Here is a 17,792-nt window from a genome sequence, read left to right on the forward strand (position 1 = left end):
GCCAGATGGGAAAAATATACCAGATAATTGTTGCCTGCTACCACACTGAAAAATTCAGAAAACACTTTGTCAAAAAGAGTTCCAGCATTTATGTATAATTTTTGTCACACTCCTGAGTATAAGTTAATGGAAAAAGAATTAAAATTAACTACTGAGCTAGTTGATTGAGATTGAATGCTGCAGACAGTCGGCAAACGAGGTTCTTAGTTGTGAGACAACGTGTTACCTTCTCTGTACTTTCAAAATGTAAGAAATGGACGTGAATGCATTGTTTTTTACAGACGTTCATTTTTATGGCTACATAAGCCTGCTGGTTAGGATTTGGTGTGGCTCATTCAAAAACTAAGGTGCCCTCTGTAGTCCGGAATTCACGGAACTTATGCTTCGCATTACCTTTGGGAAATCCATGTACGTGTTGGGCATGTGCTGAGGCTGGTGGAAGTTATTAGCGGGGTTAGCGATGCCCGTATCATCCTGCTCCATAGGTTGGTGCTGAGAGAAGGCAGACTGCTCCGCCTGTAGCTGTGGATGCATCATGTGGCTACTCATCAGCGGCTGAGACCAACCGGACATGCCCTCTGCAACGACAGGTTACTGCTTTAGCAAGCAAAAACAGAAGTCAATAACAATATTGTTCTAACCCAGTGCTTTTCACGAGGCTCAGTCGAGGGAGGAAGTGGGGTGGTTGGGGGCCACATTTGACCTCGGGGAATTTTTTTTCTTTACTCTTAGAATCAAGTGCAATTGCACCTCAACAACATTATAGGGGTAGTGTTTGTCTGCATTTAGCATCCGCGCTTTGCGCATAGCAGAGAGTATGATTATGAAATGTAGACACAAAGTTTAGCAGAGCATAAAATGACCCCATGAAAAAAATATGTAACAGGGATGAGGAAAGGAGAGGGTCATGAATGAAAGGAAACCAAAAGTCTCCCGAAGCTAATATAACATGTGGCTTTACTGTGACCACGGAGGCAGAGAGGAAGAGAGACTGGTTAGCTTGCTATGGAGAGCGCGAGACTAATTCCTGACAAAAAATAAATTGAGAAACACTCCTCTAACCTGAACTGCTACCAACACCAAATGACCAAATGCCTCCCTGCCCAACAGAGGCTGTGTAATTGGTGGTGAGCAGAGGGGGGTTGACCGATCCAGTTTGTCTGATCCTAGCCAGTCTTTCTGTGCCGATGGGTGGAGGAACCTTCCGGTCTTGCTGTGAAGAGGCGCCTTGCTTGGGCTGGGGCGGCGGGGCCACGCCTGATGTGGACAGGCCCGAGTTTGACACCGTTGACGGAGGCGGAACTGGAGACTCGCCTGATGGAGGGAAAGCGAACGTCAACACATACAACCTACATAAAAAATAATCTTTATTTGGGTTTAGTTAATCTCACCCGATGTAGAGGCACTCCAGGGGTGTGGAGAAAAGTGCTGCCTGCTGAATGAAGGCGTGCCGACTCCCGTGTGACCATGGAGGTACACCGGACTCCCAGAGATACTGGTGGCGTAGCTGGTCAGTGCTGCAAATGCAAACGATATGCATTTAGACCATAGAGCCATCGCAAGAAAAGCACCCAAATATCTCAGACATGTTTAATTTCTAGTGAGGATAAGCAGTGAAAAAAAAATGGATGGGTGGATGTTTAATTACTAAAATCATATATACATTGTTTCAGACCATTACATCATAATATACATTTCTATTGTTAAGTGGTTCGTTTCATACATTGACATAAATATTGGGTCCTAATGTGCGCCACAATTTAAGTTTTGTATCTTACACTTGATTATTTGTCTAACTGCTAATAATACAAATAAACTGACAATACATGAGCTCTAAATCTTGGTCATTAGCCAAACTACCGTTGCAAAAGTACCGTCTGTCACAAATGTGGTGAACTCTTGTCTTTTTACAGATCTAAACAATATTCATACCGATGGGACTGTTGACCATCCTCTGAGAGGCAGAGCGGTAACCTGGAGCTTTGGAGTTGTCAGGAGGAGGAGGGATCATGCTCTCCATCTGGCCCATGTTCACGTAGGCCGGAGGCTCTGGAGGTGAACGAGCAGGAAGGTGACCCCACACCTGATTGTTACCCACCTGCAAGATAGAACAAATGGTTAATATTAGCATGGATACTTTCAGTCTCGGAAATGCCATTTCTCTCACTAAAGTAAGTCCACAACAAACTTAAAATGGTTCATTAATGGTTTGTATTAGTGAGTAATATGTAGTACCTGGTTATTATTATCGAAGATGCTGCGTAAATTGAACAGGCCAGCAGGACCGAAGTTGTGTGGCATTTGCTTCCCTGCATTAGCCACATGCTGGATCTGCGTACCATTCATCATGCTGAGATTAGAAGAAACCTGAAGGGAGCCTTGAGCCTGGCCTTGAGCCTGTAAAGGCAAAGTTGCAGGCTGCGATGTTTGGTTTTGGGTCTGCTTAACAGGTTCTTGCTGCGGGTTGAAGGGCACGAACACAGACTGTGACTGCTGCTGTGTCTGCATCTGCTGCTGCTCAGGAAGGGAATAGTAAGGCCCCGGTGGCTGCATACGATGGGAGACTCTTGGCGCTGGGGCTGAAAAGTGTGGCAACGTGTTGCTTGGGTGTGCGAGGTTGTGTGAGAGGACAGGAGGAGGGACTGCGGTGAGGTGGGAGTTGGGTTGGGAATTAATGTGCGCCGGGGAGGGCTCTGCAGATGAAATGGATGCAGATGGGGCAGGCAACTGCTGGCGAGATTCCGCTTTGGGAGGTAAAGCCGCGGAAGCTGCGGTGAAGCCTGCCGAGGCGATGCCTTCACTGGCGGCAACGGGCTGACTTTCAGCGTGTTGAGGGTTTTTCTCTTTTCCGGGCGTCATAACAGCACTGGGCTCCGTTTTCACTTGCTGCAGGGGAGGCTGTAGGATGCTTGCCACATGCTGCTGAGAAGAATTAACTGGGGCCGGCGCAGAGCTGTGAATTGCAGATGACCCTGCCCCTCTTACAATGTTTCCGCTGCTGGTTGAAACCGCGACAACCGAGGCAGCGGTGACGACTGAAGACTTGGCATCGGGGACGAAGAGTTGTTTTCTGGCTGAAGAAGGGGTAGGGATACTTGCCTGAGGGATATAGGGGGTGGGATTTGGAGGGTGAGATGAGGCGGGCGTTGTTGATGAACTGGGAGCACTGGTGGTTGTGGTGTTAGTGGTGGTGGTGAGTGCTGCGCTGGCGGTGTTTCCATGCTCAATAGGGTTGGAATTAGGCCGAGCCTGGCCAGCCGCACCACCTCCATTGTGTTTAGGTGAACTGTTGGCGCTACCAGGGCTGACGGGTCGCACGGGGAAGGGCCCCCAAGTGCTGGCGGCAGGAGGGAAAGTGCCACCGAACTGTGCCATGGGCAGCCGAGGGTGTCTGATCTGGTGCATGGTCTGAGCTGCCAGCAGGGCAAGCTGAGGGTGAGCGTAGGCAAGTGGCAGCGACACTGGGAAAGGTTGCCTGACATTGGATGATAACCCTTTCCCCAACTTTCCTCCAGCCTGAGAGGATGAAGACGAAGAGGCTGAAGACGGCTGGTAGGATACACCAGAGGAGGTAGTCATTGAGTTGAGGGATTTTTGTCCCGAATTTGAACCCCCGCCCCCTGAGCTGTTTCCATAGGACGATGATGATTTGGAGCCCGGTACTCTAATGTGATTGCGAGGGATCAGATCCTCAAGCTCTTTGGCTGGGTCTTGAATTAGTGCATTGATCAACTGGACTGCGTATCGTGTCGACTCCGTGCCTCCTCTGCAACGACAAAGTGAACGTAATTAGGAACACTAGCTAAGCTAAATACGCTCTTAAAATCATTATGAACAGCTGGACTTTGGACCTGTGACATACTCCTGACAAGGTATATGATTTCTACGGTCGTACACAAAAAAATCTTAATTGCAACTATACCTGCCTAATCTATTTATGCATCAATTATTTTTCCAGTTCTCGAATATTAAACTCAGAATACATGTATTATGTTCATTTAAAATCTGTAAAAAACAAACCACTAACGACTTTATTACAGAACTGCTATGTTATTCAATCTTGGTAGAAACTTTTGTCATTGTTGTTGACTTTCATCACAACAACAATCATTGGGAGCAGAAAAAGAAGCTGGACTCACAATGATTCTGGGTGGGACATAAGGCCAGCCCACAGGGGTAGAACTTTTACAATATGAGAAGCTCAGCAACAATACAAATAATAAATAGTTGTGTTATTTACTGTACCACGCAATTCATTATGCAAGAGTTTTTTTTCTGAGATATTAACATTTGCACCTGTTCTAATGATGAATACCAACAGGGATGTACTGACAGGAAATTTTGTACCCCATTGACTCAAAGTTGTACTGTTAACTCGTTCTCACTGTCAAGTCACCTTTATTTGCATAGTCCTAAAGAAGAATTCTATAGGGACGAGATAGAACTTCATAAAATTTTGTAAGAACATTTTTGGCAAACATATAGTTTATTCCCTGAAGGCCTCCATCTAAGTGGTTGAAACTATTTTTATAAATCTGGGTCTTACAAGATTAATTCAACCCCTATATTTACCTGATGGTGATCATCCTTTCTCCGTTCTTGTCTTTTTGTTTGTCAACGTCGATGTGAGCTCCCGTCACATCTTGAATGGCTGTGATGTTGCAGCCTCCACGGCCCATGATTCGTGACACAACAGAAGCTGGCACCGAAAGTTTCTTCGATCTGGCAAGGGAGAACAAAGGCCTAGAATTAAGAAAAATAGAATAAATGAATGGGCCAGTGGATTTGAAATTTATAAAAAAAATTAAAAAAAACACTTACCTTCTGACAACTTCTTTCCAGCCATCTTCTCTTTTTTGTCCCCTCTTGGGGCTTGTAAGACTGAGCTTACTGTTGGGTGAGGTAACCGGAAGAGTTATGGTCTTGAATGGGGAGGGCAGAGAGTTTGATACCGACTCATGCAGGTCTGGAGCTCTGTAAATAAATGGGCAGGAAGAATTTCAACTCAGATCTGAAATAGAACCGTTGAGTGCCCATTTGCATTAAAACAAGTAGTTACTTACTTTTGAGTTGGTTTTGAGATGGAGACTGTGACCTTGTCCATCTTGCCTTCTGTTGAAGACTGAGGACAGTGTCTTTTTTCTGGGCCAACCACAATGGTTTGCGCTTGGGCGGCCCCTGAGGATGGAGCAGAGGAGGATGAGGATGATGAGGATGATGAGGTGGATGAGGTGAGGTCAGGGAGGTAGCTGAGCTCCTGACTCTTTCCGCCGCTGCTGCTGCTCTCGCTTGCGCAGTCTGTACTGTCTAGAGGGTCCGAGTCGCTGTTGCCACCAGTCACGCCTCCACCTCCGCCTCTGGGCTCCCCGTGGATCTTGTTCTTGTCAGCCTTTTGCTGTGCTAGTGCAACCTAAAAGGTACAAAATACAGTGTCAGATGAAATTGAACACAATTTACTATTAAAAGGTATAAAAAATCTACACACCTGCGGATCCTGCAAAATGATAGGTTCATTCGGCGAATCCTTGGTCTTGTTCTTTTTGTTCTTGCGGTTGGTACTTGGGGTCGTGGCTACACTTGCTCTTTTTTTCCCAAAAGCTGTGGTGAAAGTGGCTGAGGTTGCAGATATCCCAATGGTAGTGGTGGTTGTTGCACTGGGAGGCTCAATAGGCACCTCCGATTCTGAGAAAAGATGCAGGGAATGTGAGAAACTTGCTTAGCCCATTGCACCAAGCAGAACTATGTAGTACCAATGTCTATCAATTGAACCCGAAAACTACTAATAATGTACTAGACTCATAAAAAACACCTTCAGCAGAATCCTCTTTCAGAGCCTGCGTATCTGATGAATCCCCCTTGGTTTTATGCCCTTCTTCTTCCTCCAGCTTCTTTTTCTGCTCCTCTTTCTTCTTCTTGCGCTTCTCCTTGCGCTTCTCTCGTTTAGCAGCCAAAGCCTGCTTCTTGCTCTCCTCTTGTGACTGTTGAACACGCCCATTTAAAAAAAACAATTAAAACCACAAAGTACAATAGGAAAATGCTGCACAACAAAGCCCTGTCAGGCTTACCTTCTCCAGATCTAGCTCTTTGAGGAGAATGCTTGCGTTTTTGTTGGCCTCAGCTGCCTGTTGGTCTTTAGCTTTGACGATGGTCTCCATACACTGATGACACTTCTTCAAAAGCTCCTGTTATAACATTGCGAGTTTTGGGGAATTTCTTTGGTGAGGGAAAAAACAAGTATTGTCAGATTTACCACATGGCCTACCTTGTCAGCGATGGTGGCTATGTATCTCATGCACTCAATATCAGATGGGAACTGATTGACTTCCTTGACAAGATACTGTACCACTTTCACGTGGCCCTACAATATAAATTCAATCAGTTGATACCAGACCCAAAATATCTGACAAATTAAATCACAAAAGACCAAACAAAACCTTGCGGTATGCAGCCATCAGAGGTGTAATTTTGCGGTTGTCAGCTGCATCAACATCAGCACTTGCATGCACCAAGAGCTGAACCACATCAAAATGGCCACCGTTTGCTGCCAACCAGAGGGGTGTGTTTCCTTTCTTGTTCCGTACATCAATATGGGCACCCCTGTGTTGCAAAGGTACTGGGACTCACAAAAATGCATTGAAGTACTTTGATATTCACTGAAAGCTCAAGTTTTAAAACACACGGGGAAAGATTCTTGCAATGACTAAAATACTAACGACGCTACAAAGTGTGCAAATCACACTTGAGGAATAACTTCACTATCTGAGATTTCTTAATATTGTGAAATGCTCAGTGTAGGATGTTGAACATAAAATTAGCAAAAACCTTTGAAGAACTCTAAAGGCAGCATGTTTGTTCCACCATTAATGTTGGCTAATCATGGATAACAGTCTATTGGCAATACTTTATAATGTTCGATAATTTTACAAATAGTAAATGACGGACACTTGAAGGCCCCTGGAAATAACTCTAAGCACTCACCTATTGATAAGCAGCTCACAAAACTTGTAGTGCCCCTTGTCAGCGGCGATGGTAAGTGCGGTGTCCCTTGATGAAGGAACAGGTGGTGCATTTACATCAGCACCTTTATCCAATAGCACACGGCCCACCTCAGCATAGCCTCCCGAAGCAGCTTCCATCAGAGGAGTGAGCCCAGTCTGCAAGACGGGGAAAAACATGGTTTAAATAACTACATAATTTAATCTGCAAGTGAGCCAAAGTTGTCTTCTATTTTATCAAAGCAAATTACATGCATATGACCATTTTCCAGCCATTTACTGATCTTTTTTTCTTTTAATTTGTAAGAGATGTGCTAAAACGTAGATTCTCCAAAATGTATGAAAATGGTAAGATTGTTGAAACCTTCGTTCATATGTTAGAAAAGTTGGGTAAATCAATTCTCACCTTTGCACGATGTTCAACATTGGCCTTGCGGTCAAGCAACAGACTAACAACTTCAGCCCTCCCCTGAAAGCAGGCTAAGGTCAGGGCTGTGTTTCTGTTGGTCTCAATTTGAGCATTGATGTCTGAGCCCATATCCAGCAACAATCTCACTGCCGGTACATGACCATTCATTGCTGCCAGCATTAAAGGCGAGATTCCCAGTTTGCTGCCAGTCCTGGTGGGAAAGTGGTCCAAAATTATGTAACATTTGCAGGAGAAAAAACACAAAATACCTTAACTATAAAGTACTGTATTTTCACAATCATAGGGCGCAACGTTTTTTTAAGTAAGGATCGACCGATATGGGCTTTTAGGGCAGATACTGATTGTTAGTATCAAGAGGAGGCCGGTAACCGATATTGGGAGTCGATATTTATTTGCTCTAAAACAGGGGTCGGGAACCAATGGCTCGCGAGCCACATATGGCTCTTTCTATGAGTATCTGTGGCTCAGAGACAAATTTGATTGCATGCAAAATTTCTCCATCTTGTTCAAAACTTGAGATGTCTATCCTATTCAGGTACACGCAAAGCCAAACCAAAGCTAAATAACATGGAATTACTTCGCAGTTTATATAGGGCACGTTTTTCACTACAATTTACAGTCAAGGTGTCACACAAAAAAAGGGTGAAAAAAACTTGTTTTGGCTGTACAACGGTAAAGAATCCTTTATATAAAAGTACACTATATAATCTGTGTTCAGTGTTCAGATACCTTATGATGAATCCACAGAACTGTAAATACGCCAAAACACCGGAAGAGAACTTAAGTCATTTGATTGGGTGAGTGGGAGGGATGGGTGGAGCTATGCAAAATGTGCAAGCACTCCCTCCCATCTTTCGCCCTACGCCGTCTGCGCCAAAAGTGAGCTCATCAGGCTCCCTATTTGCAGAATGTTGTGACGTTTTTACACAATAACTGCTTGCATCTGGTTTTGAAACCAATATGTATGAAAAAAAGGGTCAAAATGAGTTTAACCGATCTTGAGTAATTGCAAGAAAGAGACAAGTTTAAAGTGGTATGTTTGTTGATTTTGGGACAGGGGTTCTGGCATTATTCTCTTTTCATAATTTTTATCAAATCATCATAAATAAATGTGCTGAGAATAAGCTTTTGTCTGGGGCGTGGGTTTAGCAATTTAGTAAATTTGTCTCATAATATATGGTGTGGCTCTTTCCCAAAATAAAATTAATATTTTTTGCTTTTATGGCTCTTTGAGTCAAAAAGGTTCCCGACCCCTGCTCTAAAAGCTTAAAAACAGGCGTAATACATTTTTAATAATGCAAAATGAAACAAAAAAATATTTGTTATGAATGTAGATAAAACTTTAATAGCTCCCTGAAACCTTTTACAGTAAATACATTAGAATTTCAACACAACAAGAATAATCTTTCACTTAAACCAAAAACTAACAGGAACTAGCAGGAAAATAAAATTAAGCTTAGCAACAACTCATATAAAAGGTACATGAATTCTTAAATAGCGCAGATTTTTTTTTACAATATGTATAAATAAAAATGTTAATACAACCAACAAGACAAAACAAAAACTGCAAAAGCCAATGGAAAGTGAAAAACGAATGTTTTGGTAATAGCTTTTCAGTCCGCCTTTAATGCGCTTTTAATGCTCTCAATCACAAACACACACGCTTGGTTGACAAACTAAAGGTATAATAAAAGCTAATATATCAGTCTCCACCAGAATCTTCATTCCTTAAATAAGGTAACTACACTTTTTACGGTTTCTTTAATCACACACACTTTTCTACGGCACAGACTTTTTAAAAGCTCAATATTATCAGCAGCTTGATTCACAGGGATTTTGGGACTCAGGAGTTAGTGTAGCTGCTGCCGTTTACTCCTGTTCTTTGTAAAGTTTGTTATAGTCGTGACTGGAATGTTTATTACATTTTCTGTTTACCTTCTACATGTCTGTACTCTCACTACGGTCTGCTGTCTGACTGCACAGTGCGGAGTGGGGACCGTTTCTGCTTCAGTGACTCTGCAACCCATCACTTATCCAATCAAAGACGCAGGGTGGGTAGTAAGCAGAGAGGTGGGGGGACGGAAAGGGTAGTAGCAATGGAAAGGCTGGGCAGCTCTGAGCCTTAAAAATCGGCCCGTTAAATAAAAAAATAATTTAAAAAAAGCCAAAGTTTATATCCGTCAAAATCCTAAATATCAGTGCAGATAATCGGTCAGGCTCTGGTTAAAAGGCGCAGTCTCCTTAGCTGGTTCTAGTTCTGTATTTAACACGTACACAGGGTGCACCACACGATAGGGCGACAACATATACAACTGTGCGTATTTAAATATACAGCGGGAACAAAACTGAGATGGCTTGTGGTTTATTCAAGCATTGATTACAAAGTATAATGGATAAAAACTTGTCGGAGTTTCCTCTACTTGTGAACATCAATTCATTAATTTTCAATTATCTTGCGGCTGCCCGGTTTACATGTTCATACACGTAGCGTAGAAATCAACAAACCATGGCCGACGAAAACAAAAAAGTGTTCAATGGGAGGGAAAGTGAGGTTTTGGATTTACAACACTTTTCAGCCTCCGGTAGCACAATAATTTACAAACTGCTAAATACGCTACAGCTTCTCCCACTTCTCAGGTTCACCAGTGGTTGCCATCCATCTCTTTAGTGCATTACCCCCTCCTATCACCAGATCCTCGTTACGTTCCACTTCTCAAATCCTGTTAAAAAGTCCCATGCTCCTCAAAAAAATAGGAGAAAATCCTCTGTTGAGGCCAATTGTCCAAGTTCAGCAACCGTTTTATTGAAAACGCCATTAGTTATTACACTAGCCCTTACTTCATTTCCTCCCTCTAAACGATACACTGCGGCGTTAGCATCCATGTGTGCTTTAGCAAACAATGGACGCATTGCGTGTGACCTCACATGTCCTCTTCTGCACAGGTGGTACACTTTTACACAGGAGATGCATAAAGGTCACAGAAGTCGCATTTAGATGGAAATATAAACTATCTCACAAAAACAAATTTCACCCCAAAATATTAAGTCTTTGGTATGACTCGACCAAGGCTCGGACCTGTGACTTTCCAGTCTTGGGGCGAACGCCCAACCCTAAGGCTGGTCTATGCCCGTCGCTTTACATCACACAGAGTACAGAGCACAATAAGGCGCACAGCACAATTTGAAGAAAATCAGAGACTTATGTGCACCTTATGGTCGTGAATCTACGGTAACTTTTCTTAATCTTTAATTGCATAGTCTCGTTTTGATTGGACATTAATCTCAGGTCTATATTTTTCTTTTCTCAGTTAAGAATAACTGCTCAAGTGGATTGACAGGTTTTGATTTTCCAAGATAAATATTTAAATCAAATTAAGTAAATGTCAGTATAAAAACCCTCTCTTATACACACACGCACGCAACACTTATCGGTCAAAAACATGTAATCGACACATGAAATAAGAAAACAACTATGTCGGCAGTAAACAGCCTACAGCAAGTGCACCTACCTGGAGTTAATTTCAGCTCCAGCATTGAGTAGTATCTTGATGATATTGACATAACCACCAGAGGCTGCAAGGCTCAACGGCGTATAGTCAGAAACATTGCGGTGTTCTTTATTTGCACCACGTAGCAGCAGCAACTCAACAACCTGATTTAATTACAGCAAACAAATGTGTCAGTACAACAAAGTTTGATATAGCAAAGAAGTGTTACTGCACCTCTTGTCGACCCCCAGAGCAGGCCAAAGAGAGAGGTGTGTCTTTGGTCCTCTCAGATTGGGCCTCAATGTCGCCACCTTTGTCCAGTAAAACTTCCACAACACCAACATGGCCAGCGGTGGCAGCCAGGATGAGAGGAGTAAAACCTGAGCACAAGAGAGACAAAGATGCGCTGGTTAAAAAAACCTTAATTTTGATACTGACGAACGAAGGACTCCCCATTTCAAATTTTGTTTGAGACGCATTTAACAAGGTAAACATTATGTAGTAAAGAGGCTTAAAGGGAATTCATCGATTAACATTCAGGTCAATAGGAAACATTTGTTTGGTTTGCAGTCATAGAAAATAGAACTCGTGAAAAAAGATCCCACTGCACCTTTTTTGTCCCGATGCTCAATGTTGGCTCCCCGTGCTATAAGGACAGACACCAACTCTTCGTGCCCTCCGGCGCAGGCCAATGTTAAAGCGGTGTCATGGTTACTCTCAGTCTGGGGGAAAAAATATTATCAAATTATTACTAGAGCATTCTCACTTGTAATAGTAATGTAGGTTTATTGGTAAATGTTAAAATGGCTTACATGTGCATCAATGTCAACTGAAGGATAGAGGGGTAGCACAGATGGTGGCGAGGAGATGTTGGCAGACGTCTGCGTGGGTGGTTGGGACAAGGGTGTGGGTGAGGTGGTAGTGTTCAGCATGGGTACGCGGCTGCTCACAGCTGAAACATCAAAACGAGAAAGTTAGAAGAAGCATTACCTAGTCAACGCCACATTTGTTTCAAGCCATGCCTCTGAAGCACTGTTCTAGTCCAGAAAATAACAGCAGGGAATGTGAATAAATAAACTTTCTCAATAAGTACTGTGAAGAGTCATGCACCCACCTGCCATGAGGTCATCAACCGCATCTGCAAGCATTTGTGCAGGAGTGGCAACCATGAGCCCATCTGGAGCTTGTTGAGGTATCATTCCAGGAGCTAATCCAGACAACTGTTGACCTTGACCCGGTTGTTGTTGGGCCAGCATCTGCTGTCCAACCAGCACCCTTTGGAGGTCAGGACTCGTACTTCCAGGGTAGTCTGCGAGGTTGTAGTCCGGCAGGGGCTGGACAGGAACGAAGGCAGCCGGGAGAGGAGGCGGCGGCGGATGAGCCTGTGGTGAAAGGGGCAGCGGAGGCTGCTGTGGACCATCTCTGTAGAGAATGGTGCCCACTTGAGGAAGTTTGGTGTAATCCTCTTCTCCTTCTGCATCATTTTCTGAAACAGCTTCGTCTACCCCATCCTCTTCTTCCTCATCTTCATCATCATCCTCATAATCATCTTCATCCTCCATGTTAACAAAAACATGCCAAGAGTGATGCAGAAGTAATAATGAAATATACGACTTAAAAGTTATATAAATTAACCTCTTCCTCGTCGTCTCCTGGCATATCGCCTGGTTCCCCGTCCTTGTTGGCCTCTTCGTCAGTGTCAGAGCTGGCGCGTGCTAGTGCAGCTGGCATAAGAGGAAGCACCCCAGGAACAGAAGAAGTACTTCCAGGCCCTGGACCCGGGCCTTGGCTCTGTCCAGGTTCCTGGTCCTCCTTTAAACCCTTTGCCTCCATGTATTCTTTGGTGAATTGTTGTTGTGTTTTTAGCTGCAACTGGCGTTCCACCTTCTGCAGCTCCTTCAAGATTTTCTTTTTCTTTTGAACCTGAGAAGACAGGAAAGATCACTGTTTTACCAATTTAATCTGTGATGTTATCTGTTTGTAAAGAACAGAATTCAGATGACTTGTTTTGACATTAAAATAAATGACAATGAACAAGCCCTTGAATTATTGTAGCGAAAAATCTGTTACCTGCTCTTCTCGGCTCTTCTTCAGCTCCTCAATTTTGTCTTTGGTGAGTGGCTCCCCTTGGATGAGTTCTAGTGATTGAAGTTGAGCTTTTTCAATAGCGCTAATTCGTTGGCCAAGCTCGTTTAGCTTTCCCTCAGTCTCTTCCACGATGCACTCCAGAGGCTGGCAAAGGTGACAGGGTGGCAGAGGGTCTGGTTCCGGCCCTCTAACTGAGTTGGGGGCACCGGGCTGAAGTGCTGCCTGTCTCTGCTTTGAGGCAACTATATTGGAATATTTTAAGTTGGTTGTTTTAAATTAACAAGTAAATAACCGGACACAAAAGGTGTTTTGTTTGAGAAGTTCTTTCTTACCTCTTTCAAAAGGTTTGGAGTTACATAGGCACACAACATCTTTGCCAGAGACAGGTGGGGGTGTTGCGATGTTTGATGGTGCTCTGTCAGGCTCCTGAGGGGGAACCACCATAGCGAGAGCTTGGAATGGGACACGAGGAACCTAAGACCACAATTTTTAATTATATTGCAGCAGATAAAATGAAAATAAAATCAGGATACGTGCACGACACTTTCAGGCCATTTACCTGAGAAGCATCTTGAGAGGGGGGTGTGAGCTGGGACAGGTCAGGGGCTGGCACAGAGAGGATGTTGTTGGGATAATCCAACAAGTAGGACACAACATTGGTGTGGCCACCCTTAGCAGCTTCAATCAACATGGTTGAACCATCCTGTAGATGGGGAAAAAATATTAAAATTGTTGTGATTCGACAGATAAAAAAACAAAATCTATGATGAATGAAAATGCACATTACTCTGAGTCTGTGTGTAGGGTCTGCCCCATGTGCTAGCAGCAATTCTACCACAGCCAAATGTCCTCCAGCACAGGCCAGAGACACCACTGTGTGATCATTATTGGCAGTGGCTCTGTTCACATTTGCACCTAGATTTCATATAGAGAAAACAAGTGTAAAAGTCTCAGTTATATTACCAGATCATAAAGGTATTTAAAAATATTATGAAAAATTATTTTCTCAGAAAACAAACAACTGCGAGATCATCAAATTATATATATAAGAAGTTTTTACAAAATGCCTCAAAGAATACTAACATCTTCGTTCACTACGGCAGTTGGCTTTTGAAGCATTTTATTTTTGGGGGGCGGAGTACTTCTATTACTTGTAAACAACACACCTTTGCTGATGAGGAACTGTACTGTGCACAGATGCCCTGCCCTTGCTGCCTTCATCAAGGGTGTCCGGCCACCTTCAGATTCATGTTCCTTTGAGGAAGATGAACGATTTTAGTTTTTTTTTTTCACATAAACCATTTTTATGTTGGCTATCATAGAACAGGGTTGATTAAAATATACCAAGTTGGCTCCAGCCTGCAGCAGGACATCCGCAACATCTGTGTGACCATTTTCACATGCGTAAGTTAATGCCGTATCACCAGTAGCTGTGGTGGCATGAACGTTGGCCCCTAGATAACAAAAGCAGACAAACAACAATTGCAATCAAAACAAACTTGAAATTGCCCTGTTTATAGCCTCGAACATCCTACACACCTGCAGCCAGAAGATATTTGACCAACTCCAAATGGCCTTCTTGTGCCGCTTCCATGAGCGGAGTGGAGCACCCCAACTCAATGTCAGCCCCTGCCTTTATAAGGAAGTCGGCTACTTCCAAAAAACCTCCGCAACATGCTAGAGTAAGGGCTGTCTCCTGAGTCTCTTCTGTCTGGGCATTGATGTTAGCACCTGCACAAAAAGCAGATCCATTTTTATAAACCACAACAGGCACCAAGCATGAAGGTTGAAAAATAACGACTAACACTCCTGCCTGAACTTGTAAACATCTATTTAAAGAGTTGATAAACTATTGTGTTGCTTCCGGTGGGCGTTATGAAATACTTAATCATAATATGACTTCACATTAAATGGTAAAAAAGTGAAACAATAAAAACACTTAATTTTTGGGCTGTAACAAGAGGGTATGCCTTAAATTTGCAGCTTTTATAGACAAAGCTGTGTTACCTTGTGCAAGTAGAAGTGCTACCATCTCTTCATGACCTTCTCTTGCAGCTTCCATTAAGGGAGTGTAGCCCTCATCATTAACCTGGACACAAAAAAAAGCATCATAAGAATTGAAGACCACATGTTTCACACAAACGCAGAGCAGATACAGATCGTGTGAAAATGTAATGCCTCATTGTCTACAACAAAGATCACAACCATTGTATGGCATATACGATTATAATTTCAAAAGGTAATTTATGCCAGCTTATTGCATTTATTTTAGATACCTCCTCCAAGTTGGCTCCCCTCTCTATGAGCAAGGCAGCCAGCTCCACGTGTCCTCCGCAAGCAGCAAGGGTAAGGGGTGACTCAAAAGAATCTGCTGGCATGTTGACCTGCGCGCCGCTGTCCAACAGCAGCCGTGCCACTTCCACATGGCCATCCTGGGACAGCGAGACACAAAGAACGTGGAGATAAGCACCTGAATAAACATGTAACCTTTTTGGGCTTAACCAGTGATGTACTCACAATGAATTCACCAGATTTCAAACAAATAAAAAAAATATGATACAACATTGACTCAATGGAAAGGCATTGCTTCGTGAAAAAAGTATAGTTAATCTTAGCAAATAAACTAATGGAACTAAAGGAATTGGAGTCAATGTCTCATCTAATCAAATAACGTCTAAGGTCATATGCTCACCATGCAGGCCTCCATTAGGGCTGTGTGCATCTCATCAGTCTTATGTTCTTGGTCTGCACCAGCCTCCAACAGAAAGCGCACCATATCCAAATGACCTGCATGGTGAGGGGACACTTGTTAACAACTGTTAAGAAAAGGGTGTAATAATTCTGCTAAGATTATTACATACCTTTGTAGCAGGCAAGTGTGAGAGCGCTCTCTTTAAATTCATTGGAGTGAGTGTTAATGCCAGCGCCATACTCTAGGAGTACCCTCGCGACCTCAACGTGTCCAGCACTGGCTGCCTCCATAAGAGGTGTGTGTCCGTTTTCATTGTGGTCCTCGATGTTAGCACCATCTTTGAGCAACACCTTCACCACATCCACAAAGCCGCCGGCACATGCATACGTCAGAGCTGTATTGCCTGGAGGTAAAAAAATACATAGGTAGATTTAAAAAGGGCAAGGCCACAAATAACAAAAAAAATTCAACTGTTTTAAGTGAGACTGCACCTGTGGAGGACTGCGCGTTTACATCTGCTCCGTGTACCAGAAGCAGCTTGACAATGTCCACATAGCCACCACTAGCAGCAGCCATGAGTGGCGTAATATCCCCTTTTATACCCCGATCCTCAACATTGGCATGCATGGCCAACAAGACCTAGTTGAGAACAAAATAAACTCATAACAGTCACGCAAAAACAATCACAGCATTATATTAAAAATTAAGATTATTTATTTTACAGCATGCATTTCAGTTGGACATACCTGTGCAAGTTCATAGTAGCCAGCCGAGCATGCTAGACAGAGCAGGCTCTCCCCTTCCTCGGTGTGTTCGTTGACACTTCGCCCCTCATCCAAAAGTTTGCGCACAGCGTTAACATCACCGTCTGAGCAGGCCTCTGCTAAACTACGGCTGAAAACAAGCAGACTGTTCCAATTACTGCCACTCTGACAGGTGAACATATATGCGCCTAAAACTTACATTATTTACAAGACAAACACAATCACTTACAAGTAAATTTAAAATCTAATTTAACCCCTTAACGTCATAATGTTGAAAAAGATAGTTGTGTCTTCACGATGTCACCGGTCACTAAAATACTTATTAGAAAGCTTCATCTCGTAATTCAAGATATGATAACCGTTCCAAAATATACTCATTACAAAAACATCATTATCAGGCTAAAGCAAGATACCCGGAATCTAGAAAGCCAGTATAAATCACCGAAAATTGCTGGGAAATTCTACTCATGACAATATTCCCCGTAAATATGATGAGGTTACATTCACGAGAGTCCAGTGAATCCAAAAGTGTAAAATATTTACTCCAAAAACACAATAATGCCAATTTAAAAAAAATCTGCCTAAAAGCATTTCTGCATTGTTCGACAATCCTAGTTTTATTCCGCCCGTTTGGCTCCATAAATACCCTTTAAAAATAAACGGACTATTTAGATTACTTCTGATATAACGTTAGCCTCCGACCTTTGATTGAACCGACTCTAGGCCAATTGCAAGCTTTTTTCCACGGTCCTTAGCTTGTGATTTAAAATTGTCATGACCTACTTCGACTTAAAAAATCTTTAGCCAATAGTGACTGATTCCAAATGTGGATTTACACATTGGTTAGCCAATAAAATTTTCAAACAAATTTTACGCAATTTTACGGGCTGTATTGAAATCAGAGCAGAAATTAAACGTGTGTAAATGCAACCCGGAATACATTTCTACGCGTGATTATTACGTGCAAATGTATACAATCATGGATTGACTTCTGGAAAGAGAAGTCAAAGATTTACAACTCTTTCACAATGTCTAAAAATTGGCCAAAGTAATATACATGAATGCCAAGTTTTAAGGGCTGTGAACCGATTGTCTCCAAAATGGTCACTTTTGGAAACGCCTAGACGTAAAATTAGAAAACAATAAAATACAAGTTTTTCAGATTGTACACAAATTTGGCTAAGTACCAGGTAACGCTTCAAGCTATTGTCTCACCAGTGTTCCAGCTAAGATGCCCGATGCTAAACGCATCTGCAGGCTCTTAATTGGAAATTCAGGCGAGAATAAAAACATTTTATTTCTTGTGTTCCAAACACAGATTACTCAATGTTAGTA

At 42.9% G+C, this 17,792-nt stretch overlaps 1 protein-coding gene across 3 annotated transcripts in view; it reads right to left on the reverse strand.

Annotated features, from left to right (window-relative positions):
• ankhd1 (ankyrin repeat and KH domain containing 1) overlaps positions 1-17,792 on the reverse strand; it is a 33,499-nt gene that overhangs the window by 3,924 nt on the left and 11,783 nt on the right. The window contains exons 4-38 of one of the 3 annotated variants that reach the window (XM_088343455.1): positions 16,440-16,587; positions 16,185-16,332; positions 15,863-16,096; positions 15,694-15,788; positions 15,278-15,433; positions 15,009-15,090; positions 14,541-14,732; positions 14,346-14,455; positions 14,168-14,255; positions 13,789-13,916; positions 13,561-13,704; positions 13,334-13,475; positions 12,984-13,243; positions 12,549-12,836; positions 12,028-12,469; positions 11,726-11,865; positions 11,524-11,635; positions 11,148-11,293; positions 10,935-11,077; positions 7,402-7,615; positions 6,979-7,154; positions 6,435-6,597; positions 6,263-6,358; positions 6,066-6,182; positions 5,810-5,978; positions 5,486-5,682; positions 5,263-5,410; positions 5,064-5,178; positions 4,822-4,974; positions 4,573-4,743; positions 2,236-3,766; positions 1,933-2,098; positions 1,392-1,517; positions 1,063-1,314; positions 394-578 (exon numbers count right to left, since the gene is read on the reverse strand). In XM_088343455.1, coding sequence (XP_088199581.1) covers positions 394-578; positions 1,063-1,314; positions 1,392-1,517; positions 1,933-2,098; positions 2,236-3,766; positions 4,573-4,743; positions 4,822-4,974; positions 5,064-5,178; positions 5,263-5,410; positions 5,486-5,682; positions 5,810-5,978; positions 6,066-6,182; positions 6,263-6,358; positions 6,435-6,597; positions 6,979-7,154; positions 7,402-7,615; positions 10,935-11,077; positions 11,148-11,293; positions 11,524-11,635; positions 11,726-11,865; positions 12,028-12,469; positions 12,549-12,836; positions 12,984-13,243; positions 13,334-13,475; positions 13,561-13,704; positions 13,789-13,916; positions 14,168-14,255; positions 14,346-14,455; positions 14,541-14,732; positions 15,009-15,090; positions 15,278-15,433; positions 15,694-15,788; positions 15,863-16,096; positions 16,185-16,332; positions 16,440-16,587 — 7,177 coding nt within the window. Of the gene's footprint in view, positions 1-393; positions 579-1,062; positions 1,315-1,391; positions 1,518-1,932; positions 2,099-2,235; positions 3,767-4,572; positions 4,744-4,821; positions 4,975-5,063; positions 5,411-5,485; positions 5,683-5,809; positions 5,979-6,065; positions 6,183-6,262; positions 6,359-6,434; positions 6,598-6,978; positions 7,155-7,401; positions 7,616-10,934; positions 11,078-11,147; positions 11,294-11,523; positions 11,636-11,725; positions 11,866-12,027; positions 12,470-12,548; positions 12,837-12,983; positions 13,244-13,333; positions 13,476-13,560; positions 13,705-13,788; positions 13,917-14,167; positions 14,256-14,345; positions 14,456-14,540; positions 14,733-15,008; positions 15,091-15,277; positions 15,434-15,693; positions 15,789-15,862; positions 16,097-16,184; positions 16,333-16,439; positions 16,588-17,792 lie in introns of all 3 variants that reach the window. The other 2 variants (XM_088343454.1, XM_088343453.1) reach the window with 2 other exon arrangements.

This window comes from Urocampus carinirostris, chromosome 9, assembly GCF_059441175.1.
Source record: "Urocampus carinirostris isolate Australia breed hairy pipefish chromosome 9, RoL_Ucar_1.0, whole genome shotgun sequence".
Lineage (NCBI taxonomy): Eukaryota > Metazoa > Chordata > Actinopteri > Syngnathiformes > Syngnathidae > Urocampus > Urocampus carinirostris.